The following is a 19,186-nucleotide window of genomic DNA, read 5'->3' as shown; positions in this document are numbered from 1 at the left end:
TGCTAAATTATTTATTAATGCTGACTTCTAGACTTAATTTTGCGGCAAACAGAACAAGACTCGTAGACTGGAAGTGATATGACAGCTTAAGTAGTCATGATGGTAAATGGGAGTCTGGCCTATGGAGCGGTAACAAGTTGGCTGTGATGTGGATTTGGAGCAGGTTTCATGTAGCTCATGTATGCCCAGTACAGAGGCTCTGTGCTGGTGTGCATTTACATTAACATAATTCACACTAGCTTATGCAGGAACAGTAATAATATTCATCATTTTATTGAATCAGCAGTTTTATCCTTGCTATAAGAGGAAAGGATAGCACAGCATGTGATGCTGCTTCTGCTCATTTAGTCTAGTCAGCTATAGCGGCTTCGCTCTGTGGGATGCAAGAAAAACGTCCTGCACCGTTTTTTTTCTGTCTATTACTTACGACCCGCTACGTAATGAGCTCCTGCCACTGTGCATTTCCACCACCACTCACACACATTTTGTATGTTGTTCTTCAGATAATGGAAATATGCAAATTTCAGATTTATGTTGTCCATCCATACAGTCTTTCATTATCTGGCTTGGGAGCTGTATAGTATTATTTACCACTGTTTTGAGTGTTATTAATAATATTCATACTTTGATTAAACTATTACCCTTTAAAGGGTCACTGCTCTTCCTCTTCCACTGCTTGTTTCACGCCTGCGTTTCATCCCAGTTTACACTTATAGCTTTTGAAGTCGTCTTACAGCCCCAATATAGAGTGGTTTGGTTATATTAATTTTAATTATATTCACATAGATTCTTGAGGGGTTTGACATAAACATGAGAAACAAGCTTTCAACTTATATAAAGCTTTACTCCTCACAACACAGGCATGTTTTAACTCAGGCTTTATAGATATTACTAATTTAAACAAGATTTTAAACCTCAAATGTTCAAAACACTATATCTGTAAAATACATGTTTATATGTTAGATGTTATCTTCACTCCAATATCAATCCAAATTAACCCAAAAAACCTAAACACCGACACCATACTGGAATTATGGATTGCCCCTTTAACAAGAGATTGGATTGATCTCTTAAAAAGGCAACATGGCCACACGCCTGTGGCAGTGACCCATTTAGAGGCCATTTTCTGTCAGTTCAGGTCAATCAGCCTAACGCTGTCTTTTAAAGATCTTCTACCTATGACCTGCAAAATATAGGGACTTATAATGTAAACATTATATATTACAGGCATATAAACTACAACTGTCACAGAGTTCGACAGCGGAGACATTAGAAGTTAAAATTAAATCCTGTGATGTTAAATTGTCCTCTGTAGTTTCCAGAGAATGGGAAGATATATCAGTGAAAGACATTCGCTGTTGCTCACATCAATGAAACTGAATGAAATTAGCAATTGGACACTCTTGCGATTTAATGCTACTTTTCCATTTGACATGGTTGTGGTTTTTATTTTCCCCCGAATTGTAAGACAGGCAGCAGCTGCCGCTTTGGAGCGCTTCTTACTGTAGACTTGGAAATGTGTGATTGTTAACATAATGGGCAGAATTCAGATGGACAAAGAAAATGGTATAAAAATGCATTTACTGTACAATCTGAAAGTTTTCACTGAAAGTGAAAATCACATTTTGTTAATTTCACCAGGCTAACTATCCCTTGTGTTATTTAGGGTGAGCACCTGCTGTATGTAGAGGGGGGAGAGCAGGTATGTCACTTGTCAAGTGGGTTCCTCCCAGAACAGATGTTTTGTTGAATCAGGTCCATGAAACATTCAGGCAGCTCAACAGTTCTCATCCCAGAGCAATCCCACTGATCAGACCTGTACTCCTCTACAGTTCGCCTTCTACTATACAGTTCATTTAAATGCAAAATTTCACCCAATAGTTGCTGACCTCACCACTGACTAGTGCTGAAATTATTAGTCGATTAATTGATAGTCGATTGACTGAAAATTTGGAGAATCGATAAATTGCTGTAGTCACAATGCTTCACAAATTCTAACATTTGCTACTTTTCTCCGTTTCATATCATTATGAAATTAATACTTTGGAGTTTTTTTTGGCTGCTGGTCAGACTAAGTAAGCAATTGATAACTTGTGATGGGCATTCATTGTTATTTTTGACATTTTATAGACTAAATGATTAATCGAAAAAATAATTGATGGATTAATCGATAAATATTCTAAAATAATCGTTAGTTGCAGCCCTACCACTGACCACCACTGTGACACAACCAGCTCAGTTCAGAAACCAAGCTCTATCAACAAGCAGTAAGCTTAAAGGTGCAAGAAGTTAGGTTTTTACTGTCCCATATGTCATAGCACAAAATTACCATCATATATCTGTGGGGGGTTGATAGGGTTGTTGATCAATAGCAATGACTCAATGATTACTTGGCCAGGTGCTGAGATTTCTGGCTTTCAAAACTATTTTCTGGCCCAGCCTCTCTATTTTGGAAAGGTGGAACTGTGTCCTGCCACAGTTTCTGACCATGAATCCAAACCCCTTTAGTTAACTACAATAGTAGTGGATGTGGCTACAGATTCATGCCACCCAGATTCCACAGGGTGCACCCTGGCTTTTCAGTCTCGCTGCTCAGCCAGGTTACTGTTAGCTCAGCTTCTTCCTTTCATATGCCTCATCTACTGAATCATCCCATGGCACAGTGAGCTCTGCAAAGTAAACAGACCACTGAGTTATGCCTGTTGTGCTTGCTGAACTGCCTCTTTAGCAGTCCATTTCTATGAGTATTTGCTGCACTTCACTGTTGTGTCTTTAGATGCTGTTGGTGTCAACTCCAGCCTTACTTTTGCAAATTTGAATTCCTTTGTTAGGCTAGAAAGAGAAAATGGCTTTGTTAAGATAGACATAAGGGCTTTTCTAAAATCCAGCAACCTGGATGATTAATAATGTTCATTGTCCCTGTAAAAATAAACCAAATTAATACATTTTAAATATAATCAAAGGACCTCCTTCCTATACAGTGCTACACTGCTAAGGAAGCATGGGACACCTAGCCATTTCCTAATAAATGAGTTAATTATTCTCTCTCCCTTTGTTATAGGTATCTCATATGCTGGGAATATCAGCAAGCTCAAAAATAAGATCAAACTGACCCAGTTTTAGCTTCAGCTTCCCTGGTTATATTGACCAATCTTTATACTCTACACCTCTTATCACATCTTGTCTTCACCCCTGAATCTGCTTTGTCTGTAAAATTGTCTTACAGACAAAGCAAATTTGTCTCATACTATAATCCTAAACCTTTGGTAGGCTTCTCTGATTGTTGGAAGTGCCTCTTAATGAAGAACCTTATATTGGACAATCTTTCCTTGCCAGAAATGTATACAGGAATAAATTACAAGAGCATGCAGCTCACATAAAATTTGTGTACAGTAAAAACAAAATAAATCCCAAAGCAGTGCCTACATAAATTCAGCCCCTAAAATCAACTGCCCTTCCTATCTGAGAGGAAGGAGGCTGAGCACGTCACTCCGTTCATCCCCAAGGTCTTCAACTTATTGACCAACAGCACATGGTTTACTGTGTTGAAGTTCACCTTCATCAGCGTCCTTTCTTACAATCAGTCAGGTTTATTGGACCGGGTTCAGTGGAGTATGTTTTCCTGAATCCAAATTGGAATTCATATAATTGATTTTCTTCTATTCACCCACTCTATGACTTGTTCATCTGTCACTCTCTGTAGGATTTTGGAAGTAAAACCCAGATGGATACTGGTCCATAATTACCCGTTTCAAACCTGTTCCCTTTTTGAATAATGAAATCGCTTTTGTATGTTTCATGTCACTGGGAACAAAACCTTGTTTGCTAGTGGGAGACATTTCTGTCTCCCACTCTGTATTTTGGATAATTGTTCAAAACAGATTGTAGGCAATGTCTGCAGGTAGTTCCTTCAAGGCAGTTTGATTGCTCAGATAAACATTTCAACCACGCATTAAGGAATGGCTGCTAAAGTAACTAGCAGGAACCAAAAATCTAGTCAACTGTCTTTCTTCTGATTTCCTTATAGGTATTTATCCAATGTGGGGGAAAGCTTTTCAGACATCAGACGTGTTGCTAACAGTTGTTATGAGCCGTAATACCCTTGAGGCTGTTATTTACAGTGATTTGGATACTCAGCACAAGATATACCCACTGCTGTGCACTAAATCCACAAAGACATTTATGTGATGGGGCTCTTCTCCCTCCCCTCTCCAGGTTTTGCAATCCTCCAGGCCATCATGGAGAGCGCTGTAGCCAATAACTGGCAGGTGACGGCGCGCTCGGTGGGGAACATCGTGGACCCCACTGAGTACAGACGCATCATTGAGGAGATGGATCGCCGGCAGGAGAAACGCTTCCTCATCGACTGCGAGGTGGACAGGATAAACTCCATACTCGAGCAGGTATCGAGTCAACACACACACTACTTCAACTTTCATTGTCTAAGAAAAAACTGGCACACTTGAGGTAACAATGTCTATCCTTCATGTTCAAGAAAAACTCCTGAAGTACCTTTACTCAGCTTTGTGGTACTCCACGTTCCATTATTGTTAAAGAAATACATACGCCTTCTCTTCCTCACTTTCTGCAGCGAGCACCCGTTATTTCTGTTATTTCTGGTTCCGTTATTTCCATTTGCGCCCTCAGTGCAGTCAGCCACTCTCCTGGCTCTCTTCGCTCCTCACTTTTTATTTCTTTTCTATTACCCCGAGCACTTTGAGTGCATCATAATTTCTTCAGATCTCAACCTTCTCATTTGGAAGACACTGTTAAAACAGACGAAACGGGTACACTCAATTAAGGCTTGTTATTCATTGGTTTTTTTTGTTCCTACATTGTTTGAGGTCACCTGGGCTTAATTCACGGCGAGGAATAAAACAGCCTCCTCATCCTTGTTTCCTAGGTGATCATCAGCTGTAGTTTTCCCACATCAGTCTTGACTCAGATGTATTTGTTAATGCATGCTGCACACAGAGTGGCTTCACTTTAATAAATGCTTTATTGTCAAAAATGTAATTAAATCAGGGTTATTTAGCATTTCGTTTACTGCACACAGAGTCATCATTTAGTGTTCATTTGCAGGATTAGATACATTCACTGTTTGGTTGCTAATATTTTAAATTGGAAGGAAATTACGTCATGCGTGCCTCTGGTCACATTTTTGCGGGGAAACGATTTTCAAGCTGAATTGATTGGTTTGAGATAGCGCTACTGAATCCTGAACAGTTGTTTATTTCTGATGATAGGTTGTCAGTTGCAACTGAAATGATGCCAGGATTCCTCAGCTGGATGTGCTTTGTGTTTCCTTCGATCGATGAGCAAACACACATGCTTCAAGCAAGCTGCTAAAAATTGTACATTCCCCTTCAGTTTGGATCCTCGCACTTACTGTGAATTGCAGCGCTGCAATGCAATGTTTACTGGATCTTTTACAAAACGCCTCAAGCCCACAAGCATGCGTTATTGTGTGTGTGTGTGTTGGTGCATGCTCATTTGAACCATTAATCACAGGCAGATCCTAACCTCCTGTCCTTTGCTGAGGTGTATGTGTGCAAAGGCTTCTGCCCTCTACATAATGATCCTCATTATTACCAGCCTTACGAGTTTTCCTTTGACCTTCACTGCAGATCTGTCTTCATTGCTGCTGACGCCGGGGAATATTTTTAGTGACAGCCCAGAACATTTTCATTAATTAAGAGAAGTTTGCTTTTCTCGGCCCTTCTCGCTGATATAGAGGGTTTCTGCAAAATTGCCCCATATTATATCCAAGTTATTCAATCAGATAATGGCGGTCACTGGGTGTTACATCAGGCTGATTATAATCTCTTTACTGTAATGGCTTAATGTGAATGGTGGCCTTGTATGCAGCCATCTGTCAGACAAGCGTCTCTCCAGATGCTTGAGAGTGGCAAGACACGTCTGGGTCTCCCGAGAGCGCTTCCTTATGCGAGCTGTGACATCAACACTTGCTTTAATATAATATCAGCTCCCAGTGTAAGTAGGACACACTGTCCCGTAACAGCAACAACAATGAGCCTACTATAAATAGCCTACCCTCCTAGCCTGAGGGAAGATCTCTCACAAAGGCAGGAGTGAGCAAACACAACCGAGATCAGTCAGACATCAGGAAGCAGCCATTTTGGACATGAATCTGTTATCAGCATTCAGGATTAGACTTTATAGAGAAAGTGAACCATGCTCCACAATCCTATAATCATCAATATACACACTTAGGCCTCTTCACTGGTCGGTCTGGCCTATTGATACTTGCATTCAGGCTATTATCTCTAGCCAGTATGCTATTTATAATGCAAATGCTGACACCTATCATTCAATTTGTGATAATTACTTTTGTCAGCAAGCTAGGTTGGATTGGAACGGGGCTTTCCTTGTTGATGAATGTGCTGTGGGACTTCTCCCTCTCCTGCAGGCTCTCTTGCCATCTTAAGAAGTATCAGTCCGTTCATCCCCTCAGTAAAGAAAAAGACAGAGCGATAAACAGCACCGCCTCCCCAAAGGCTTCTCATCAATAACAGAAGCGCAGCGGACTGTTATCCTGGCCAAAGGACCAGTTTGCCACCTCCTGTGGATAGACAGCACAGTGGATGGAAGAGAGAGAGAGGGAATGAGAAGACGGAGGGCTTGTGGGAATTGAGGCATGTAGCGTGAAGCCTCCCAGTGCAGAGCTGCGGAGGGAACAGGAGAAGGGCCCAGCACCCAGAGGAGCGCTGGAATTCCACACCCAGAGAGTCACATAGTAAAACAAGACGCTTCTTTGGGATGAAATCACATCTGTGTGGCAGTAATCTAATCCTGTATGTGAATTGTAGTTTTGCTTATTGTAGTTTCCTTTACACAGACATTGGTTTAATAGCATAACATAACAAATGATTTCTGTAGCATTGGCATTTTCTCGAGGGGAATGATGTTTACAGCACTGTTTTGTAAATTGTCTTGTTGTAACTATAGTTGCAACTTGCTAACTGCTGAACACTTTGATGATTTGAAAAACTATCAAAAAGCATTGGACAAGACACAGTTGAGGAGATTAAAAGCTTTTGGCAAACCTTTAGATTACAGCTCACAACAAGCAAGATGTTCTAACAAGTAGTTAGTGGATTGATATCTAAACCATATTAAGTAATGACTCATGTATAAGGGAAATTATTTCAGTTAAAACTCAGATAAATTAGCTGTTACCAAGTAAACAGATCTGCAAGCTACACTGAAGTGAGTGATAGCTATAGTTTAGGAGATTTATATTATGTTAATTGTTCAGATAATTTCAATCATTAAGCGTTCATTTGCTGGTTAAAAAGGATTAGTAGCTAGATCCCTTTGCTGTGAGTGTTTGTACAGCTTCTCTAATTTTGAACTCTATTCATAGTATTCTGTTACATCACCACACGGCCAGCTTGGTAGGAAAATAACAGGTGATTGCAATAAATTAACAGGTGATTACAATCAAATGACACACAATGAGCTGTGTGTATTGTAAAGCGCCATATTGGTAGAAAATGCATGTGACATCATCGGAATACTATGACTAACAAATAAACATGTCGTCCCCTACAAATGATGCAGGCACCCCTTGGGCCAATCAGTAACAAGTAAACAAACATTTTAGGCCAATCAGTGCAATTTCAGAAATGTCAGAATGGAGCAATGAGAGGCATCATTCCCCGAAATTTCGTCAAAATCCAATCAGTGACGTCTGAGATATTTTGCGTGATGGATAGATGAACTGGGGTCGATACATAGTCCCGCCCCCGATTACATCATGAGGGATAACAAGCATTAACTTCCATTAAAATAATCTGTTTTGTGGTGAGGCTTGGTGATCTATACCAAGTTTCACAGTGATATTTCAAACCATGTTTGGTTGATGTGTCATGTGATCAGCCATGTCCACACTCCTATATTTCTAAATTTATTTTGTGTGCATCTGTGACAGTTTGTAGACAAATCCCTCATCAAATATTGTCCCGTTTAGGTGGAATGGGATGAGGATAATTGGGTGAATGGTGAAAAGGGACAGTTATCAGTTATCAAGCTCAGGATGCCAGTTCCAGTTCTGAAGAAGGCAGATGACAAATCACTCCAACAAAGAGAAGCCTCCATCAGTGGGAAGGGAGTCAAATCCTCTCGAAGGCACTTGGGCAGACATCCAGCACTGCACAGGACTGTGGCTCCAGCAGGCTTAATTAGAAGAGATTCCCCCAGGAATATTTAGGCTAATAGTGGTGTAGCCCGGCCCAGCTCAGCTCAGCTCAGCTCAGCACCACACAGCACAGCCTGTCCTGCCTGTCCAGACAGGCAGACAGCAGGAGAGCTGGAGCCATGGAAATAAAGATAACTGAGACCTGAGACAACTGCTCTCTCTCTCTCTCTCTCTCTCTCTCTCTCTCTCTCTCTCTCTCTCTCTCTCTCCCTCTCTGTCCTCAACAAAGAGGTGAATATAATGTATGGGTTTAACCTGTGCTGCTGAGTGTAGGCTGGGCTAATTTGTCTGTTGATCTTAAAGCATGGATATGATGTATATGATCATAATTCCTACAGGGTAGGATCGAAAAATGATGGATTGTGATTTTAAAATGTTTTTAATTGCTGAGATTAAAGCACCAGTCGATAATTGCAGGATAGCGCCCCCTGTTGAAACACTATCACCATACTAGTTCAAAAAGATTAGGGCTTTAAGCTAAATTGAAAATGTGTCAGTTGTCCTTTTCCCCAACCAGGACATGAACGTTCAGTCTCACACATGGACTGCACATGAAAACAAGCTACATTTTGGGAGAGAATTTCCGTTTAGCTTCCTTGTATAGAGGCCAAATAATGTGTCTCCTTGCAGACCAATAGGACTTTGACCTGCTTGAGAACTAATAACAGCTGCCTGATTCTTGTCTTAAACAGTGATTGCAGAGAACAGTGGACAATGGCATCCAGACTATCCTTTCCATTCAATGAGCATTAAAAATTTAAGAGCCAGTCAATACAATCAGTGCTGCAGCTCCCTTCTCACTTGCAGGGTCTTCTTTTCTCCGAGCTTTTTGAAGAGATTTTTTTTTCCCAAGAAGGGATTTTGACAGAGAGAAATGTCTGAGTCCCATAAAGGTGCAGCTCTGTCGGTGACGGCAGCGCCTGACCTCGGCCAGGCTCCCGTCGGTTCCAGGTTCTCACTAAAAGAAACTATCCCATGGGACTATGAAACTAGAGCATCAGGATACTAAAAATATTTGTTATGCCCACATGCCTTTCTTCAGCAGAAATTGCTGGTCAACAGAACAGGGCATGCCAGGAGCGATTCTTCCCACACAAAATCAAATGAAATTGTCCATAAGTCCTTTACAAGAACCTGAGGACATAATCAGAAATATGGGTCCACCTCCCTGTTCAGTGAGTCAAAGCTATCTAATACATCTTGTTTGAGTATTACATATGAAAATGATGAGGAGTCCGTCTATATCCCATGATTGAAAGTTGTTCTCTGCTGGAGTCTTAGAGGTCATGAAAAATCCAGAAATAAGACTTTTGATTCACAACTCCACCACTTAATCTTATTATTATTATATCATTTAATTTAAGAATATTATTAGTTGTGATAAAATGAGTGTTTTGTAGGAGTGTGACAACTTGATTTGTTTCATCTTGGTTTAATTGTGCGCTTTTCACACTAGGTACCCGCTGTTCAATATATGCAAATGAGCTTCCACCTCCACAGTAGCTTCCCAAGATACAGTTTGTGATTTTGGTGTGAAATATCTGGTTGATTGCCTGAAGGCCAATGTTATTACCTATCAAACAAGACCAAACCTCCCAGCTTCACACTACTTTTCCTGATGTTAGACATGTAGTTTTCAGTATACTTTACCAAAGCGGTAACTGGAGTGAACACTATGTCTAGCCAGATCTTCCAACTTTAGAATAGCTGTCAGTCTCTGAGCTCTCTGCCAACCTGATGCCTAATCTCTTTGCAAGTCAAAACAACGTTTTTGGCTTGCTTTGAAAAGGAGTACTTGACACAGAAGCAGATTTGTAAATCTACCATAGAAAGGGGTATCAGATTTTCTTTTTGATTTTTTGTCCATTGGGAAGCCAGTAGTTGGGTTTCTGGTTATTTTGTTGACAAAGCAACACTCCCTTGTCCTCTGTGATTCAAGCTTGGTGATACAGTTTCTCTTTTTCCTCTTTATCATTTATAGGAAAATTACATACTAATACGACACTATACTACACTACAAATTACACACATTAATCCTCTGACTTTGACTACTGATTATGGTCACACCCAAGTAAGTGCTGAAATCACATATGAATGACTATGTGACACATTTCTGGCAACAGCATCAGTTTTATGCAGCCAGTTTTGCCAATCTTCAGCATATTGCAGTGAAAAATTTAAGACACATAACATCAATTATCTCAGTTTGAGATACTTATTTTGATTGCTTCTCTCGAGAAAAATTATGTTCATCTAAGTTCGACTATAAAATGTTATAAATATTAACACCATAGCTGCAAAAGCTGATGGCCAATAACACAAAGCTGCAGTTTAGACACCTAATGCATATGCCATGTGTTTGTAAGCTTCATGTATGTTGCACTGAATATAAGCTTTACCTCTTCTGTCACTCTTCACTCTACAGTCAAATAAAATAGAAACACTCCCACAATTACATTATTATCTGTACGGTTAACTCTATGTACTCTATGTACTCTATGTCTGTGAATAGTAATGCTATAGGATGGTACTTCACCTTGCACACACATGCTTGAACACATGAATGTGCACAGTACAACCCTACACAACACACACACACACACTCACACACACGCACATACACACACACAAACTTGCAGCAACCCTTGATTATATTTGCAGATTACATTTGCATTATCATATATCTCAAAGGTACAATAAGCTGTAAATATTTGTTTGTGAAGCTACAGCTGATTAACTTCCAACAGCTAAACTCCAACAAGGTTTCAGTGAAAACCAGCAGCTGAGGTGTCAGTTTTAGATGCTCACATATAAGTGAGGAGTCTGGAGCTTCATGCCTGAGTGTGTTTGAGACTCTTCAGACGAGAGTCGCAGCCAGTCACTCCAGGCACTGTGGCTTCATTAAATGCGTGCTGTGTTGTTACACTCGGGTCACTGTGGTTCCCTCTCGCATGGATGAATAGCAAATGAAAAGCTTTTTAAGACGATTTGGAAGACAATAAGTGCAATCTAGGAATTTTCTAGGAATTTTCCTTATGAGGAAAACTGTAGGATGCAGGAGTTAGCGGTGGAGGTGTAAAATGTCGAACACAATGAAATCATTCCGCGTACCCGAGGAAGGTAATGGGATTTATTGTTGAAATTGCTTGGAGGATGTAAGCAGGCTGGAGGACTAACCTTGGAGCATCAAGGACGTCCTCCCTCCGGAGACAATTAAGAGATATTAAGGCAGGCCTGAGCGCAGGATTTTGAAGGGCGGAGGTGTGAATGAAAGCACAGGTGCCTGAGACGATGTGCAGATAGGAGCCATTGAAGATGAAACTGGGCATTCATGAATACATTTCAATGTGTTTGAACAGTTGCAAGCCGGACCACTAGCCTTATTGTGAAGCATAAGAAAATAAAAGGAATATATGGAAATAGTGTTCAGTACTACAACAATGCATGCCCTTGTTTCAGTGCTGTGGCATGGTATGCTTGTGTGATGTTATTTTTTGAAAAATAACCTTTTTAAATATGTAAAAAGATATAAAGTACATAACAGTTCTGCCAGCTGGTGTGTCAAATGTTTGATGCTCAGTATCTCAGAACTGCACTCAACCTTATAACTCCAAGCTCAGGAATTGTAATCTCGCCAATGTAATATCTATCTGGACATTTGATATTTAAATAATTCCAGTGCCTGAGTATACTTATCAAAACTGTGGGGGAGTGTAGAAAGTGAAAAAAAAAAAAGAAAAAAATATCCACCCCCACAGTACACAGTTTTTTTTTTAAACCCATCTCCATATTCTGCTATAGGGAATCAGAATGAGAGCAAGAGAGATAGGGAGAGAGAAAGTAAGTGTGTGTGCGTGTGTGTGTGAGAGAGAGGGATTCAGAGAGAAAGAGAGAGAGAGACAGAGAGAGGGAGAGAGAGGTTTGGCTAGGTAATTAGTTGAAACAAAACAGCGACTCTGACTCTCTGTGTGTCTGCCTGCTCAGAGTCAGACAGGTACTGTACAGTTTTTTTGGTCTTAATTAAGTCTAGTGTGCAGTGAAGACACTCACAGTAGAAAGAGGCAGACTGTGGAGCGCAGGCAGCTGCAGAGTGAGAGGGGAGTTTGCCTGAGACCTGACCTTATTTTACATGTTGAAGTTAATGGAAAGGAACAAGCACTGTCACCGCACGCACTCTCTCTCTCTCGCACGCGCACACACACACACACACACACACACACACACACACACACACACACACACACACACACGCACACACATATATATATATATATATATATGTACAGAGATTCACCCAGGCACACACATGCAAAGTCGCCCCCATGGCCTTACAAATCCCTCTCAAGTTCTTTAGTACTTCTTTCTTTCTTTCTTTCTTTCTTTTGTTCTCCTTCACTCTCTCTGTCTCACTCACACACATCATTTAGATAACATTACGGGTGTTATGTAAGTAAGAAATTGAGCTAATTTGATCTGTGTTTTAAAGTTGAGTCGTAGTTCCTGAAGCTCTACACATGTAAATCACAGATTAGGTGCAGTATGTTTTGTACATTTCTGAATCAGCAGATCTAAATGCACTTGGTGATTGGTCCTCTGTTCATGCAAAAGCTTGTATTAATGTGACTTATGCGTCCCTCCTGCTTCTTGTAGGTGGTGGTCCTGGGAAAAAACAGCAGAGGATACCACTATATCCTCGCCAACCTGGTGAGAGCATGAAACACCCCGACCCAACAGTGCAAACGCAGCGCAATGTGATGCAATGCAGTGCAACGCAACGCAACGCCGCTCTCTCAATAACTTTGTCAATCTTAGTTCTCTCAATAACTAGTTTTAATGTAGATAATTATAGATTAATTAAACAGAACAATATAATAGAACACCAGTGCAACATAAGCATTTTAACAACTAAAAGATCAATTCTGAAGCCATACCCTGCTTGCAATTCAATGATTTAAACCGTTTTTTTTCTGCTAATGATTCCCTACTCCATTGCGAGGCTCGTGTCCCATGGTATTTATTCAACCGGTTGTGCTCTCTGCTCCCAGGGCTTTTCCAACATGAGCCTGGACAAGGTTTTTTCTGGTGGAGCCAACATCACAGGCTTCCAGATCATCAACCCAGACAGCCCCATTGTCCAGCAGTTCCTCCAGCGCTGGGAACGCCTGGATGAAAGAGAATTTCCGAAGCCAAAAACACTCCGCTGAAGGTCAGCAAGGCGTAGCTGTCAATGTTGCAGTTACGTTTTATTTACATCTTGAAAGATCCTTTTCTACCCCTCCACCCCTCTTTCTTCCAGACCCAGCCCAGTTATTTCAAAGACAGGAATGTTTTTCACTCTTTTTGAAACCCAGAAAATGTGCTAATCAGAATCTTGTCAGTGAGACGTTGCTGAAATAACTTGTCACCTGCTCGAGTTTCATGAAAGGCAGTTTTTACAGTCACACTTTTCATGTCAACCTTGATGCAAGGCTTTGATTTTCTTACTTTTTACATCGGCAGCACTGTTCTTTATGTGCACTAAGTACTGCACATCCACAATAATGCCCAGATACTGAATCTGCTGATGATATCTTGTTGCGATGGCAACAAGATACCAAGCTCCCAGTAGCTCGGTGCAGCGTTGAGCTGCATGATGTCACTGGTATGTCACTGGAGTTTCTTGTGGCCTGTGTCTCAGTATACATCAGCGCTGACCCATGACGGCATCCTGGTGATTGCGGAGGCCTTCCGGTACCTTCGGCGTCAGCGGGTGGACGTGTCTCGCAGGGGGAGCGCCGGTGACTGCCTGGCCAACCCCGCCGTGCCCTGGAGCCAGGGCATCGACATAGAGAGAGCTCTCAAAATGGTACGAATTCTGTCTCAACATGTCACCTCTTTCTTTCACTCTATAATGCATCGTGAGTTCTAGATTTTGTCTTTATGATAGCTAACTATCATAATTAAATTTCTGTATTTTGGAAATTTCATGTTAAATTTGGAAAGATGACGAAACACAAAGCAGCAAACCTCAAAACCTACAAAACAAGTCCTTTTTTCAGCCATTACTGGGTAGAAATTTGACCATCATGCACATTTTTCCATTCCAGCAGCCTATTCCATTCCATATTAGCCTACTGCAGCTGTATTATTTTGTTTTTTATCATTCCTATGCTGGTGCCTGGCAGGTCCAAGTACAAGGTATGACAGGCAACATCCAGTTTGACACATTTGGTCGGAGAGCCAACTACACAATCGATGTGTATGAGATGAAGTCAGGAGGACCGAGGAGGGTAAGTGAGCAGAGAGCCTGGGACAGATGTATCATAAAGTAATTCATGTATGATAAAAAAATACTCTTCACATGATTAACACATGATATAGATATCGAACTGTGATCTCTCTAAGTAAGTCAGCAATACAGCAGTTAGGGTTCGACCGATACAGGGTTTTGATGGCTGATATTTTTGCATTGAAGCTGTTGATAGACAATATTTTGTGCCGATGTTCTGAATATTTAACTGTGACTATTTCATGTCAAAAAAAAAAATTCAAGGATTCAGTTTTTCCCCCAGAATTTTACTATTTGCAGGGTGGGAAATCTTGTGAAACAGCATTTAGACAATCATGGTACAGTAAAACTCCATTAATAAAACTCTAGTCTAACTCTAAATTAAAGTTGTTAGGTGGGTTAACAGCTCTTTAAGGCAGGGTGAGGCAGGTTGGATTTGCAGGTTTTATAGACTGTCGACCCTGAGGCTGTTGAGTAAAATCATATCCTCACCTCCATCATATCAGCGGTGGGCAACACTGATGGTTGATGGTATCAGTCTCACCTAACATCAGTATTCACTTGTACCCACTCCTGTAGCGTTAATACACTGATCTATCTCCAGATACTGAGGTCTGACCGGCCCACCTGTTCCCTTAGTGCTCTGTTATAATTGGGCTTTTGGGGGGCAGGACAAAGGCAACACCAATGCTCTGTCAGCACACACACACACACACACACACACACACACACACACACACACGCAATGTCACTGACACACACACGCACACAGTCGCACAGACACACACATACAATCTCACACACACACACACACACAGACCCACAGCGTTGTCGCTCCATGACCCTGAACTCTGACAAGGTGCCCACAAAAGCTGGCACCAAAAGGAAGTGGCCCCATACTGTCCACATAGCTCAGCTCACAAGACCCTGTGCAACACAGCGACCCGTACATCCACACTCACTGTGAGCCAATCTGCAGTGACAACAGAGTGAGTACTGGGAGTGGAAGCCACCAGAGTTTGGAGATGTAGACTTCTTCTTGGCTGAGTATAACAGAAATAAACATAATGCAGCTATTGGAATTACTGAAACCTCAGGTTCACCAGACACAGGATAACATGTTTGTTTTGTGTTACATTGTACTGTGTGCTTTGAGTAACAATAATAGAATAGTAAAGCAACCTACTGCACTGGCTAGATAAGGCACATTAAGACTATTAGGTTTGTGCTGCTGGTATTAATGTGATCAGTATCCGAGTGCCACTGGTGCTGCCTTCTTGTTATGTAAGGGAACATTGGCTGAGCCAGGAATAGATTACTCCTACTCTGCTGAAGTGTAGCACAGGTGAGGTGAGAAGCACCACTACAAGCTCTTTATATCATGCATCAGGCAAAATCAACACTGTCTACAGCTGTGCAGATAGAGCCTTCCAACTCACATGTACTTGGAGGCTCTATCTGTAAAAAATGTCTTTCTGCTTCTTGTAATAACTGTGACTCTCTGTGTTGTTTTCAGATCGGCTACTGGAACGAATACGAAAAATTTGTATATATAATGGATCAGCAGGTCACCAACGAGTCCTCTTCTGTGGAAAACCGAACAATTGTGGTCACTACTATTATGGTACACTTTCCAAGCAGGTTTTAAATGTTCCACCTAAAGATTTCTGCCACTCAAGGTCAAGGTGTCCATTGTTGCATTCTGTCCTGGGAGGGTAGAATTATTTTGTTTTGAGTTGCTTTCCATCCACTCACTACATGTTGAAACAGTCGACTCACAAAGAGTGTTTCAACTGTATCCGTGTGGGTGCCAAAGCATTTTGGTTTTCTATATTACGGTGGCCTGTCGTAGCAGTGACATCACAATAACGGCTTTGGTAATGATAACTGTAGAGAATAGACACCATCTTATTCACATTCAGTGCATACGTAAGTAAAAAACAGTTTCCCTCTCATTAAGTAAATTGTCAGTGACAGTGGGGGCAGATGCTACATCGCTAAAGTGAATGAGCATTTGTCTCTCACTAATAATAAATGATCAGTATACGAGGAGGACATAAACAACCAAAGGCTGCAACCTTTGGTTTTTTATCCCTCCATTCAAATTTATTTCAAATTCTTCCCTAAAAGTTCAGTACTGAATTATTACGTTGAAAGATTTCTCTAACACCCATTGCTCTGAGTATGTTGTCAGGACTTCTGGGTTAGACACACCTAGTTAAACTGAAGGATGCAGACAAAGGAAGATGCAGTAGTTGCAGGTTAGGTAGTAATCATCTGCCATTTTTAAATGTAAGATAAGGTACGCCTTATCTTACATTTAAAACCATGGCCTCTCCTTCCTTCTGACTTTGTCTATTATGTGCTCATCTTAGGCAAATTCAGAATGTAAAGTCATACATTTTCATTTAGATTTCCCTTGAAACCCATTATTCTCATAACCAAGCTAGAAATATGTAGAATATTACGCAGGGCTAGGGTAGAAAAACACATGAGTAATGTTGTCATTGCATTATTTTCCCACTGCCAGGCATGCCTTTGATTTGACTGAAGACATTATTTTAGATACATAATAGTCATCTCATTAATTTCATGTCCCGTTCTTACATTCCATAACCTTTTAAGAAAATGCCATATTTAATGAAAGGCCATCCTATTATCATAGGGTGCGATTCATTCTCTTTTTTTTTTATAACCCATAGAAAGGTGAAATATTACATAGTTTGATGAATAGTGCAGTTGGATTAAAGTGAAAGCATCACATAATGCTCTTCCTTGAAGATTTCTAAACAAAATTCTGATGAGAACAGAATTGACAGAACATGTACTGGTAAAAAAACTCAGAATAATGTACAGAAATGCCTTATGATAAAGTAAATCCCCAAGTTAACATCATAAATCTAAAGAAGGTTTGATGGAAAACATGTCATACATTATCGAGGAAGTGCATGATATATAACAATATGTAATTGAGCTACATAGATAAATAAGTCCACTCTCCAACAATATAATCAAAATAACAAGCAGATTTTATTTAGATCATGTATATTTTGTATTGTTGTTATGATTGTGATTATTAGTTGATTATAAGTTAAATGAAAACAATATTTAATCAGTAGCCTATGACATTTTTTCAATCATGCAAATGATTATTTTCTGATATGGCTAAATCAATTTATATTTACTTTAGTTTCTTAGTTGGATGAATTCACCTGTGTGCACACTGATGTTTTTGCTGCTAAAGAAACAGGAGTAGCAGTGTCTAATCTCTTTGCTGTCACTGATATTTACTTTATGAACTGGAAAGTGCCCCATTCAGCTTGCCCCGCCCTCTCCGCCATGCTAATGCAAAGCAAATGCAATCCCCCCGCCCATCCCCTACATCCACAGCTTCAGATTTCTGACTAGTTTAGCATGAGGGAATCCTAACATCCTGCTTTCCCTCCTTTATACCTGTTGCTTAACTACTCCCAGCGGCCCAGTAGGCCTGGCCACTCCACCGGTGGCCCGCTGCATTTGGCTGTGAAATCAGAGTCAGCGCCCCAGCAACATGCCTGTGGCCGCCGCTGCGTAGCTTCTTGACCACGCTGTTCTGTTTGTCTCTTGTACGTTTGCCCCGTCTGTCTGTCTGTCTGTCTGTCTGTCTGTCTGTCACCCGAGCATGTGTGCATGTGACCAATCAAGGCCTTGTGTGACCGAAGAGGTCTGGCCACTGTGAATGTGTGCTTGTTTTACTGTAAACTCAACATTGTGTCTAATTAACAGGAAGCGCCGTATGTGATGTACAAGAGAAACTATATGCAGATGGATGGGAATGACAGATATGAAGGCTACTGTGTCGATTTAGCTTCTGAAATTGCAAAGCATGTGGGGATAAAATATAAGCTGTCGATAGTTGCGGATGGGAAGTACGGAGCCAGAGATCCAGAGACCAAGACGTGGAACGGGATGGTGGGTGAACTGGTGTATGGGGTAAGTGTCAGTCTGCCTGTGTGGCTCATATAGGGAGGGAGGGGGTAGCTATTAAACATTCATCACTTTCTATTACTTTACCATCATATATCATCAGATTTGTTTGATACTGTGCAGATGATTGTAAAACCTAGTGAATGTCTTGAACCAGCCTCCATACTTTCATAGCAAAATCACCTTGACTAATGGTGTGCTGTGGTGTGGATCACTCACGCTCCATGTGTTCTGTATGATGATTTTCATCTTTCATAAAGCCCTGACTGCTAACTGGTTAATGTTTCATTTAAAAAAAATCTCTGACAGCAGACTAGGATCTAAAACATCCACATGCAAGCAGTGCTCACCAGGCTTCTCACTGCACCTGTAATTTCTGCAGTAATGACTGTTTTACAGACCACTCTGCCCCACTGCAGCCCTCACAGTAGTAATGGCTTACATGGAGAAAGATGACCCCCTGTAGTAATTGAAATGGCTGTTACAAGCCCCCTGATACGTTTCTGCATCCACAAAGCATTTGTATGACCATTAATTAGCTATTGGGATGTAAATGAGCAAGCTGATAATAGAGACCATCAGTAATTGAGAGCTGCATTTGGCTGAGACCCCTCCTCACCTCAGCCAAGATAATTCGAACCTTCTGTGCTATATTTACATATTTTTAGGTCCAGTTACCGCTCTCACCTTAAAGCGTGTCACTGCAAACCTTTATCACCGCAGCGAGATAC

General features: G+C 40.9%; 1 protein-coding gene across 1 annotated transcript in view; it reads left to right on the top strand.

Annotated features, from left to right (window-relative positions):
• Positions 1–19,186, top strand: part of LOC139657160 (glutamate receptor 3-like) — a 72,371-nt gene that overhangs the window by 28,838 nt on the left and 24,347 nt on the right. The window contains 8 exon segments of the mRNA XM_071534914.1: positions 4,216–4,403; positions 12,872–12,925; positions 13,267–13,402; positions 13,405–13,427; positions 13,899–14,066; positions 14,386–14,490; positions 16,006–16,113; positions 18,255–18,461. Of these exon segments, the coding sequence (XP_071391015.1) occupies positions 4,216–4,403; positions 12,872–12,925; positions 13,267–13,402; positions 13,405–13,427; positions 13,899–14,066; positions 14,386–14,490; positions 16,006–16,113; positions 18,255–18,461 (989 nt within the window).

Source organism: Centroberyx affinis, unplaced genomic scaffold, assembly GCF_046629955.1.
Source record: "Centroberyx affinis isolate AG114_WGS23_722 - 3 ecotype Tasmania unplaced genomic scaffold, CSIRO-AGI_Caff_v1 ptg002635l_1, whole genome shotgun sequence".
NCBI lineage: Eukaryota > Metazoa > Chordata > Actinopteri > Beryciformes > Berycidae > Centroberyx > Centroberyx affinis.
Note: the sequence above shows the minus strand (reverse complement) of the source record. Positions and strands in the feature narration are given on the sequence as shown.